Source organism: Maniola jurtina, chromosome 26 (assembly GCF_905333055.1).
Source record: "Maniola jurtina chromosome 26, ilManJurt1.1, whole genome shotgun sequence".
NCBI lineage: Eukaryota > Metazoa > Arthropoda > Insecta > Lepidoptera > Nymphalidae > Maniola > Maniola jurtina.
The window spans coordinates 3,137,353-3,150,152 of record NC_060054.1 but is presented as its reverse complement, the minus strand read 5'-3'; the positions used below and the strand labels follow the sequence as shown (position 1 = coordinate 3,150,152).

Genomic DNA, 12,800 nt, shown 5'->3' with positions numbered 1-12,800 from the left:
GTCCAGTAGTTTTTGCGTGATTGAGGACAAACATCCACACTTTCACATTTATAATATTATTAGATTAAATAGGTGCATTTCATTAAAAAATAATACTATGTAATAAATTAATTTATTAATTAGTATTATTTTCATTCTGTTGAATGAAAACTGGTACTCCAGCAGACTGTATTGCTGCTGCTATGATCTCAGATGCACGCACCATGGCTGCGCTGTCTCTCATAGCAGCTGCAATACTTTCTGCTGCAGTACCTATTGCTTCTCTTAACAATCTATTGTTCTCATTGAGGCTAGCCACTAAGCTGCCATGAACTGGTGGGCGGGGACGTCGATGGGGCCTTGTTCGATGTCGTTGTTGTCGATGGGGGCTATGTACCCGGGAAGAATTTTGAATTCTTGGAGTAGACTGTACTTCAGCTTCATTGTGGACTGGTGATTCTGGGTGCACAGGGGGCAGCACTTCATGTTAAGGCTCTCCAGGTGGCACTACACCAGGACTTGGTGGCAAGGCCTGAAAAAGAGAGTTATATCTATACTATAAAGTGGTAAGATTTATATGTTTGTTTGTAATCGATGAATTCTGAAAGTAATGAAATGGGTTTGATAATTCTTTCACCATTGGACAGCTACTTTATCCAGTAATAGCATATACTATTATGTGTATATGTCGAATTTCACCTCAGCAAAGCTGGGTGGTTCCACTAGTTTGGTATAATTTTTCTGAAAATATCAAGTATCCTATATCTTGAATTATGTAAATATAATGTATTACCGCTTCTAGATTGACGAATCCATCTACAGAAGCAGACCCCACAATATCAAGGATTTTCTCCTCAATATCTGTAAGGCCTGCTCCTGCTGGCCCACCACCAGTTGCCCTGATGGTGTCTCGCACCTTTCGAGCCTTTATTTTCACTTTGGAGACCCACAAATTCCAAATCTATAGACCGAAGAAAAAAGTTTGTGGTTAACATCCTATTAGGAGGGTCTGGGGATCAATCACAAGTATACACCTCTAACTGTCCGAAGTTATGCACATTTTAAGCAATTAAGTATCACTTGCTTTTAAAGTGAAGGAAAACATCTGAAGGAAACGCGCATGCCCAAGAGTTCTCCATAGTACCTATTTTTAAAGGTGTGAAGTCTTGCCAATCTGTGCTAGACCAGCAGTGTGGTGATCTAAGCTCTTTTCATTATGTGAGGAGATCTGTACTCCGTAGTGGGTTGGCATTGGGAAAATTATGATATTGACGATAAGATGTTTTGAAAGAACAAACAAAACTAGAAGTCCCAACTTACATGCTGCCACTCCTGTACAGTCCTGCAGCATCCCAGCTGGTTAAGCTCAGTGCTTAATGCTGCACAAAAATCAACCACTTCTCGAAGTGCTGTGTTTCCTGCGGGGAAGAAATTATTAATACATTAAGTACATGGCAATGTATAGATTGTACTCAATATCACACTTCACACTAATATTATAAAGGCGAAAGTTTGTATGTGTATGTGTGTGTGTGTGTATGTTTGTTACTCCTTCACGCAAAAACTACTGGACGGATTTGGCTGAAATTTGGAATGAAGATAGATAATATCCTGGATTAGCACATAGGCTACTTTTTATCCCGGAAAATCAAAGAGTTCCCACGGGATTTCGAAAAGCTAAATCCACGCGGGCGAAGTCGCGGAATTGAGCTCAATAGAATCAAGAATTCTGAAGAAGAAGTGTGTATGTGCTGCTTCGACCTCAAGTCTGTTTTCACGATGGGAAATCAAAAAGATGGAGATAGACCTTATCTCCAAGAATGCTCAAGTAAGTGTAATAGAACGCAAATTCATACATACATTCAGTACTGATGCTGATGAAGCATGTGGGCCATGCTGGCTTCGAGCACAGAGGATATTGCGACGCAACACTGGCACACAAAGTGCACAGCCAAACTTGCTTGCAAATCAAGTTATTATATCTGAGCTAGAAGCAGAGAATCCAGTAGAACAAGAAGAAACCCAAACAATCCCAGAGCAACAGTATATTACATTGCCAAACAGACGAGCAGCTGACACAAGAAGACACTGCCTGTTCTCTGGTTGCAGGAATCCTGAGCGATTCCATATTCCTGATATTGTTCGTCGACGGGTACTCAGTGATTGCAACTTTTATATATCCAGAGGCTCTCGCAGATGTAGTTATCATATGGGCAGAAATATATTTCAAGACCTGTACACATCAGAAAACAGTTTAAGTAACTTTAATACTTATCATATCGAAGATATGATTTTCATTCTTGCAGAGCCAGTAAATGTTTTTAATTTTGAAGACATCCAGAGTCTCTTGTTTTTGTTTTTTTTTTTCTATGATTTTCTTTTTTGTTGGTGTAGGTACAATAAAGAATATTTCATCAAGAATATTCATTTATTCATTCTTAATCTAGGTCAGGTTAGAAACACAATAAGCATAAACTCTCGATATCTACTTTCCAAAATATCTTTTAAGGTGATCAAAATAATAATAAAAGTATTATTAAGTTGTAAAATAAATGCTTTGTTCTTACATAGAATGTTTCATTTAATACATAATTATCAACTTTATACTTATAGGTAACTACCACATACGTATAAGCGGTTATGCGCATGCACGGCTGGCCTTTATTTTTATAAGCAACCGATCATATTGTACGCACTAGCTCACAACAAAAGCACAGTTTTACATGGTAGGTACATCGTAAAAACAGGTATGTCACGTTCAAAATAAAAAAATGCTTACATGGCCGATATATGGTAAATCCACTCTACTTAGGTTAGGGAAAGTTTGCACTTTAAGTGCAAATGTATTCTGTTCTCAGCAAGAGTACAAGTGACACCAGCTCGGAGAAATTCCATTCAGTTATATCAAAAAAAAAAAAAAATGCCTTTATGATGGCTTCCTTGTCGGTGCAATTGGATGAAACAAATACTTCAATTACTCTAGTAATTATTCACAACATATTTAAATACCCTAAGTATTTAAATATGTGTATTTAGGGAAAGTTTGCACTTCAAGTGCAAATGTATTCTGTTCTCAGCAAGAGTACAAGTGATTAGCTCGGAGAACTCCATTCGGTTATAGAACATCAAAAAAAAAAAAAGCCCTTACGATGGCTTCCTTGTCGGTGCAATTGGATGAAACAAATACTTCAATTACTCTAGTAATTATTCACAACATATTTAAATACCCTAAGTATTTAAATATGTGTATTTAGGGAAAGTTTGCACTTCAAGTGCAAATGTATTCTGTTCTCAGCAAGAGTACAAGTGATTAGCTCGGAAAACTCCATTCGGTTATAGAACATCAAAAAAAAAAAAGCCCTTACGATGGCTTCCTTGTCGGTGCAATTGGATGAAACAAATACTTCAATTACTCTAGTAATTATTCACAACATATTTAAATACCCTAAGTATTTAAATATGTGTATTTAGGGAAAGTTTCCACTTCAAGCGCATTGTATTCTGTTCTCAGCAAGAGCAACAAGCAGCAAGCAGCTGGTACAAGTGATCAGCTCGCAGAACATGAACACTGATGGCTAATCAAGCTTTTATTTTGGATAAACTTAATACAGCCATAGAAAATCAAAAAAAAAATTACCCTTACGGTGGCTTTCTTGTCGGTGCAATTTGATCAAACAAATAATTCAATTACTCTAGTGAATGTTACTCTGCGCTGCGACGTGAGAACGGAAGAAAGAGAAAGCTTTAATATAAAACCAGGGAGAATTTGAAATGTTTAAGTTATAGGCTTAGGTGAAAACTTTTTAAGATGTTGTGCTCATCTTCATCGAGTGGTGGTACCAAAGCGCATACAAACTTCTGGATGTCATTTCACCAGAGAATTTTCTTTGTCCATGGTCTGGCGGCAGTAAAGGAGAAACTTCTAAAATTCCCGTCAAAATCTTCAAAAAAATCAGTTTTTTCTTAAACCGTACATACGTCATTTGACCGGAGGTATGTACCTCGACATGCTACAACGCGTCATCCCCGATTTGCTTGACGACGTTCCATTAGCGATACCGGTGGATAATTTGTACTTCCAACATGATGGGTGCCCGGCACACTACCACCGCGACGTTCGACAGCACCTAAGCACAGTGCTCGGGCAGCGTTGGATAGGACGTGGCGGGCCAGTCGCGTGGCCTGCAAGAAGACCAGATCTAACGCCATTAGATTTCTTTTTGTGGTCTGAGGTCAAGCGGCTGGTATACAAAGTGGAATTTGAAACCCGTGAACAATTAGCCGATTTCAGCGTACAGGTGACGCTGTAGCGACCAGTAGGGCCTACGCAGCATAGTCAATCCGAAACAACAACACACGATTTCAGCGAGGACGCGCCCGACCGCCGGAGCGAATAGACGTCCACCGGAAGTTTTTCGAGTTTATTCGCTGCGCACGGACCGCAAACCTTTCATACGATGGTCTGGCGCGTTTAATGTAGTAAACGCAGCCAGACATCGGCCCGTTCGCGCTGCCCGCGTTTTAACTTCGTGTCGCCGCGTGGACGGCGGGGAATTTCCCGCCCAAACAGCCCAGCCGAAATGGCTGACGGTCGCGCAACCGGGAGGCCGACCAAGGACCTCGAAAATACCCAACAAACCCCGGACCAACCGCGACATCCACCAAACCGCGATACCGCTCGAGATCCATCTCGATCTCGCGGCGCGCACTGGAGAGAGCAGCGAGGGACAGAGAGACCATACCGGACTCCCCCGCTCCCCGCCCTCGGTCTGCACCCCCGCCGAAGCACCGTTCGGCTCCGCAAGGCCCCACCACCCCGCACCCCCGCCCCGCTGACACTTGACCACCCGCCACGCAGATGGAGCCCACGCACCACATCACTGCTACGCCAGCGGCAAGCTCTTGCCCTTCCACGCCCAGCTTGGCACACTCCGGCACGCATCTCACCGCGAAGCCAGCCAGATCCCCGAAATCGGAACTCGAAACCGATTTCATCATCGCGCACCGGCTCATCCAGTCGGGTGCAATGTCGGCGAATCTGCAAAGGACGCTGGTGATGAGCCTCAACGATCGCCGTCGCCAACTGGAGAAAGACGGAGGCGCCACACCTACTGAGGAGGAGCTGGAGCAGGCAGTCCGCCTCGGAGCGCTTACTCCAATTCCCGAAGCTGCGCCAGCAGCACTCAAGCGCCAGCGCACAGAGTGGAGGTGGACACAGGTATGTACAAACTGGCTCGTACCGACGTTCCCAAAAAGCCAAAGCTAAGGGTCAAACCGGCCGGCCGCAAACCCGCCGCAGCCCCCAAAATTCGTTCCCGCACCGGCCCCGGCCACAAATGCGTGGGACAAACCACTTCCCAGGGCGGAGGAGGACCTTCACCATGTCTTGTGGGAGTGTGCGGTATACGAGGACCTCCGGTGCGCCCTGCTGGACGGGATCGTTCGTGAGGAGGAGGGTCCGGTCTACTACCAGGACCTCGTTGCTACGGCGGGAAACTTCGGCAAGCTACGGGAGTTCGCGCACCACTGGCACAAGAGGCGGAACAGCTCGGAGCCGTGATCAGGGACCTGCGCAAGGAGAGGAACGGATCCGGACCGCGCGGCACGCGGGGATCTGTGTATTGTGTTCGTCTGCCCCAGAAAGGGGAGAAAGACAAAAGGGACAAGGAGAAGATAAATAATTTGTAGGGAGTCAAGAATGCGCCCCTGGGAAACACGCCCAGAGCAAGTACCGGGGGGCTCTCCCGCGATTCGGCCCATATAACCGAGAGGTTGGTGGGGCCATGGGTGGTTGGAGGGTTCCCAGGGCTAATCCCCCTGCGCCCAAGCCCACCCAGGCACCCTCGGCCAAGCCTGCCCAGTCAGCCCCGGCCATGGCTCCCACGCCTTCGCCTAAGCCCCAAACCCAAACAGAGCAATCTCTCCAGACGTCCGCAGTAATTAACGCTGCGGATAATCTCAGATTAATCCAAACTGTCCTCGTCACTATTGGCATAGTGGAGATGAAAGTTTGTCCCGGACCTTCAAGAAAGATCCCGTCTCAGCACTCACCCAACATCTGGGTCTTCTCTCTATAAATAACCTTAACTCAACCGTTAATGGGTAGTACGACCACAGGTAGATTAAAACCCCACTCCCTATCTATCGCGTTTTACAACGCAAACGGACTTATCGACCAAATGGACGAAGTCCGCGACTTTGTATGTGCACACCAAACCGACATCCTCCTAGTTCAAGAGACCTTCTTGAAACCTAGCAGAAATAACCCTAAAATAGCCAATTTTAACCTAATTAGAAATGACAGGGCCACTGCTAAGGGTGGCACTGCCATATACTACAGAAGGGCCCTTCATTGCACTCCTCTCGATCCTCCACAACTAACCAATATGGAAGCTTCTATATGTCAGGTGAGTATGACCGGCCATCCGTCGATCATACTAGCATCAATCTATCTCTCTCCTTTGAAAGACCTTCTAGAAAGCGACATCCGTGCACTCCTCTCATTAGGAGACTCCGTCATCTTGGCTGGAGACTTTAATGCCAAACATCAAAGTTGGAATTGCCGCTCCCCGAACACAAGAGGACGACAACTCGAAAGACTGACTCATAGGCCCGATCTTAACTTTATTGTTATAGCCCCTGACACACCGACTCGTTACCCAATGACCGACATTACAACAGACAGACCGGACATACTCGATATAGCCCTTCTGAAGAACATCGCCCTTCAGGTGAGTCCCTTAGAGGTTCTATCCGAGCTATGTTCAGACCACCGTCCCGTCCTAATGCGGCTAGGACCCCCGCCCACCGCGGCCCCCCCGACAAAAACAGTCATTGATTTCAAGAAGCTCGCCGAGCAACTTAATTCTATAGACTCAGTGCACATATCCCAAATTCCTGACACCATAGATAACTTAGATGAAGCGCATGCAGCCTCACTGCACCTTACCAACCACATCCGCGATGCTCTCAGCGCCTGCTCCCGACAGATGCCGAACGGTTTCACCCGTCGACAGCTGCCGGACGACGCTAGAGAGCTTATCACAATCAAAAACGCTAGACGTAGAGCCCATGACGCATGTCCAAACGCCGACAACCGGAGAGAACTCTGGAAAGCCCAGAGGGAGGTTAAGGCTCGCCTTGCCGAACTCCGCGACGAACAATGGGACAGGAGGCTGAGTGAACTAACGCCATCGCATGTAGCCTACTACAGCCTGGCGAGAGCTCTCAAAGCCGACCCTGTCTCGGCCACTCCTCCACTTTTACGTCCCAACCAACCTCCCGCTTTTGAAGATGTCGATAAGGCCGAATGCTTGGCCGACAGCCTAGAATCCCAATGCTCCCCGAGCACCATCTCTATAGACAAAGCCCACATAGAACTAGTTGAAAACAAACTAGAAACTATCTTCTCTTCCGCCCCAGAAGGCGACCCCATCCCCCCGACGACTAGCGACGAAGTTCGTCAAATTATCAAGGAATTACACGCCAAAAAAGCTCCAGGTCCCGATTCTATTAATAACAAAACCCTTAAGCTACTCCCCGATATACTAATCAACCTCCTGGTTGTCATTTTTAACACCCTCATGGCGGGTTGCTCCTTCCCCGATAGGTGGAAAGAAGCTACCGTCATAGGTATCCCCAAGCCAGGTAAACCTAGGAACCTCCCTACAAGTTACCGACCCATCAGCTTACTCAACACCCTTGGCAAAGTGTATGAGAAAGTCATACTCAGCCGACTTAAGTCCGTGGTAGAGGAGAAAAACCTCCTAAACGACGAGCAATTCGGATTCCGATCCAGACACTCGTGCGTCCACCAAGTGCACCGCCTCACGGAGCACATCCTTCACAACTTCAATCGTTTCAGCGTGAATGGTGTCCCTACGGGAGCCCTCTTCTTCGACGTAGCCAAAGCTTTCGACAAGGTGTGGCACGCCGGCTTATTATACAATATGTATCAAAAACCCTGTTGTTCCATGTAGGTACGTATACATAATCATAAAGCCGTACCACTAATGAAAATAATATTTAAAAAATATCAAGTAGTGGTCAGTTATTGTTCATAGTTAAAATATCTAGTAAAATGGACACTTTAAAAAAATGTTTCTAACACCTGAATTTACCACGACATCGGAGCGTGCCGTATGACGTAGCAAAGGATGCCGCCGCGCCGTCGCGGGCGCGGCGGCATCCTTTGATACGTCATAATATGGCGCGCGCCGCCTTGCCGGAGCTAGAGCCGCCCTCCCGCTGCTCAGGCGATCGACTCCAGTCGCTCGCGCAGCTTACCTATGACCGAACGCGACGTACGCGCGCATTGCGTTGCGAAATTACTTACGTAAAATTTCTTATTCAAATGTAGAGTATTTTAATATGTTGATGTGTCTCGGAAGATGCAACTGTAATTATGCGGAGGCGCGTCGACTTTATGAAGAGCTTTTCGCAATACCAAGGAACGTAACCCTACCATCGACGATGGCATTCCAACGACTGCACATACGTATGTACAACACTGGCAGTGTACATGGCCGTGATCAACATCGTGCTGACGCAGGAAGGCCGAGAATTCACGACGGTGACATTGAGGAGCAAATCCTGGACATGTTTGGGGAAGATCCAACGCGAAGCACACGCTCGGTGGGACGCGAATTAGGTGTGAACCACATGCGTGTTTGGAGGATCCTCAAAGATGATGGCCAGCACCCGTTTCACTATCGTCGAGTTCAGTCTCTACTTCCCACGGACTATGAGCCTAGAATGGTGTACAGCAGATGGGTACTAGACAAGGTTGAAGAGGATAGAGAGTTCTTGAGCCATGTTCTGTTTACTGATGAGTGCTCATTTGTTAGAACAGGTGTATTTAACTCTCACAATGAACACGTATGGTCAGTCATTAATCCGCATGCCACTAAACCCAGCCACTTTCAACACCGATGGAGGATTAATGTTTGGGCGGGAATAATAGGGGACAAAATAATTGGACCTTGTTTCCTAACCCAAACAATGAACGGTGGGAACTACCTTCGCTTCCTGCGAGAAGAGTTGAGCGAGGAACTTGACGAACTAAATCTCAATCTCGTGCGCCGTTTATGGTTTCAACATGACGGCGCACCACCGCACTCTCGCGCCCTGTGAGAGAATATTTGAATGCAGAATACGGCGAAAGGTGGATCGGCCGGGGTGGACCAGTCAATTGGCCTGCGAGGTCACCTGATCTCACACCGTTAGATTTTTTTCTCTGGGGTACTGTGAAACAGTCCGTTTTTAAAAAAACCTGCGACACCGAGGCCGAAATGCGTTTGAGAATAGTCGCAGCATTTAATAAATTAAAGTCCGATACATCAGTTTTACGACGCGTCCGTGCAAATATTATTAAACGGTGTGGCAAATGCCTAGAGCTACAAGGCGGACATATCGAACAACATCTCCGTAATCGTGAAGTTGATGTTGTCATAAATTAGTGATTTACGATGAGGAAGGATACCTACCTTACCTACTCAATCTTACTTACTTAACTAATAAATTTGATGAACTAACATTTTAAAAGTTCCAAAAGTGTTAAACCAAAGGAGAACGGTCATCTGTGACCCAGGCCCGACAGAAACGAGACATATCTCATTTTTTTTGGTATATTGTGTATTGTTAAATTACATATATTTTATATTCTAAATCAATGGCTAACACCAAAAAATATTGCCGTATGTTTTTGTTCAGGCGACACACAAAAAAATACAAAATGTCTATATTATCTATAAAATTCGCATATTTATTTAATTAAATGACAATACAATAGCTATAGGATGTATCTAGATACAGTTAACTTATATAATTAATTAAAATCGTGGCATTTGATGATTTATTGCATAATATTAAGTTAAATGTACAAAAACGGTCACATACTTCCTGTCTACATGCTATCATAACGGCTCAGGTAGCCTGGCGGTGACAGAAACCAATCATGCTGTCTCTCTCTTTCATTAAAACACAGTGGCGGAGCGGAGGGGGTAGGGTAGGGGTGGGCCGCGGGGTGCACCGACGCAGCGCAGATGCAGGCGCAGTTCTTCGCTTTCTGTGTTGAGATCTGTGCGTTTTTGTATTCAAGGCTACATTTTTTCGACGTTTTTTGGCTTTCTCTTTACTGGACTTGATTTTTGTATTGTGAGTGGTTCGTTGATATGGCTGACAATATTAATAATTGTGCTGCGTGTGAACGTACACTTCGCCGTCGTCGTCCATACGTTCTCAATGAACGATTACTGGAAACACGAAGAGATTTCGTAGAGCAACTATTACGCATCGTTGGTGGTGAGGTATGTATCATTTTTATATTTGTAATTAAAGCCTTTCCCAATACAAAAGCGTGTCAAAAATGTAAAGTCAAGTGTTGATAGTTAGATACCTTTGTTAGTTAGGGTAAATAGACTACATCACTCATTATACAGTCCGTACACTCGTAGAAAACTGGTTATCGGCGCGGCGCCGATCTGCCAGCGCTTATCGAAACCGGTCCATGCAGGACGCAGGTAATCGGCGCTCTGGCAGTCTCAATTAGATTTAGTTTGATTTCACCATACCTACCTATATGATGGGATTAAGTCGTTGTGTATTTATATTAATGTTGTGTATTTATATTTTGTGACAGATAACTTTTGATGGGACTCGGTCGATTTGCCACTCGTGTCGGCATAGAATCGACGCTGCAATTAATCAAGAGCGACAAGTCCCAGCAGCTCCTGTCCTACCAGCTGCTGTTGTAAATGTACAAGGCGTTCGACGTGCACCTAATACGGCTCGGCGATGTTTAATTGACAACTGCAACAACAGTTCTCTGCTTCAAGTGCCTAATTCGGTGAAGGTACAACTCCTTAGCTATTATCACTTTTACGTACCAAATCTTGCCCGCATTTGCCAACGGCATTTACTACACATGGCGATAGAAGAGATACCGGAAAATATAACAAATCAAATGACCGACTTGAATGCGGAGAGTGTTGGCGACATCATCAACATGTATACACAAGCTTTGGAACAAAGGTCACAGTTCAATGTAGATGACGTTTCTGACGACGAGTTAAGCTTTTGGACTGGAAGAAACAGAGCCACGTTCAACGATTTGCTGAGTCAAATACCAAGCCTTAATCGGTCCTCAAGTACTCCACGAAATGATTTGGCTATCTACTTGTGCAAAATTCGATCAGGGGAGCCGAATAATAGAATCGCTTCACTTTTTAATATAACCGAGCGAACTATTGGAAGAAAAATACATAAAGTCAGGCAGTGTCTCATTACTGACTTTGTTCCATTGCACCTAGGTTTAGACCATATAACCAGGGACGAAGTAATAGCCCGCAACCGGGTTTTACCAAATGTTTTGTTTGGTAACGAAGAGTCACCAAAAGCAATAGTTACATTCGATGGAACCTACATATACATAGAAAAAAGTTCTAACTTTTTATTTCAACGCCGCAGTTACAGCCTTCATAAGTTCAGAAACTTAATAAAACCATTCATGATCGTGTGCGCGGATGGATATATTTTGGATGTAACAGGTCCGTACTCTGCACGGACTACCGATGCTGATATAATGAAAATGATATTGCAAAACCATGATGGACCCATTGAAGACGGACCGTTCCACTTTTTTTTCCATGAAGGAGACTCATTTATTTTGGACCGAGGCTTTCGGGATTCAATACCTTTAATAGAAACATATGGTTATGTTGCTCACATGCCGCCAACCAAACAACCACAAGACACGCAATTAAGCACCGAACAAGCTAATAAATCACGACTCATTACAATGGTGCGATGGGTCGTGGAAACTATAAACGGGAGATTCAAGCGCGACTTCAAGATCTTTAAAAACAGAGTATTCAACAAACATGTGCCGCATATATTTGAAGATTTTAAAATTGCTGCAGCTTTAATTAATTATTTTCAAGAACCTTACGGAGACAGTCCATACACAGAAGATTTCATTGAAATAATTAATCAAAATATACAACGCCCCAATCGATTATTTGAGTATGTGGAGGAAAATAATCTAAACCGACAAAGAGTGTCGTTTCACAGGATGACTGGAAATGATCCGGATATTGAACATTTTCCACAATTAACAATTGAAGAGTTAATTAAATTCTCAATCGGCACCTATCACGTGAAGTTAGCACGGTCGTATTGCAGTGAGCATTTGAAAGCCGCGGGAGTATATAATATGGAATTATATAGACATCCAACGGCAATAGAGGGCAGAAACAATAATACTTTAATCAGGTGCAGAATCCATTCGCGACACGTTACGACAAAAATATATTATACTTATATTATGTTTGATGAGAATGTAAATGGAAGAAACGCAATAACGGAATATTATTGCACATGCTATCATGGTAAAAGGACATTGGGAAGTTGCGCACACGTCATTAGTGTTGTATATTACCTAGGGTGGGCTAGACATCGAGATCACTTTGACCACCCAGCAATGGGTATGGATTATGTTTTAAGAGATATAGAAATTCAATAAAACTTTATATCGAGATACCTATTAGTTTTATTTTTATTTGTTTCAATCCTGAAACCCAATGATTGGTTTCTGTCACCGCCAGGCTACCTGAGCCGTTATGATAGCATGTAGACAGGAAGTATGTGACCGTTTTTGTACATTTAACTTAATATTATGCAATAAATCATCAAATGCCACGATTTTAATTAATTATATAAGTTAACTGTATCTAGATACATCCTATAGCTATTGTATTGTCATTTAATTAAATAAATATGCGAATTTTATAGATAATATAGACATTTTGTATTTTTTTGTGTGT

The 12,800-nt window shown here is 44.1% G+C and overlaps 1 protein-coding gene and 1 long non-coding RNA gene across 2 annotated transcripts; one reads left to right on the top strand and one right to left on the bottom strand.

Moving 5' to 3' along the window:
- Positions 1–60: 60 nt before the first annotated feature.
- On the bottom strand, positions 61–1,438 carry LOC123878732. The gene is made up of 3 exons (XR_006798858.1): positions 1,300–1,438; positions 773–940; positions 61–511 (listed from the first exon to the last, which is right to left on the bottom strand). It is a non-coding gene; the product is annotated as an uncharacterized LOC123878732 (long non-coding RNA).
- An 8,113-nt stretch (positions 1,439–9,551) lies between these two features.
- LOC123878604 lies at positions 9,552–12,516 on the top strand. The gene is made up of 2 exons (XM_045925903.1): positions 9,552–10,286; positions 10,619–12,516. The coding sequence occupies exons 1-2, from the start codon at positions 10,152–10,154 to the stop codon at positions 12,497–12,499; spliced, it is 2,016 nt and encodes a 671-aa protein (XP_045781859.1). The 5' UTR covers positions 9,552–10,151; the 3' UTR covers positions 12,500–12,516.
- The last annotated feature ends 284 nt before the right edge of the window (positions 12,517–12,800 follow it).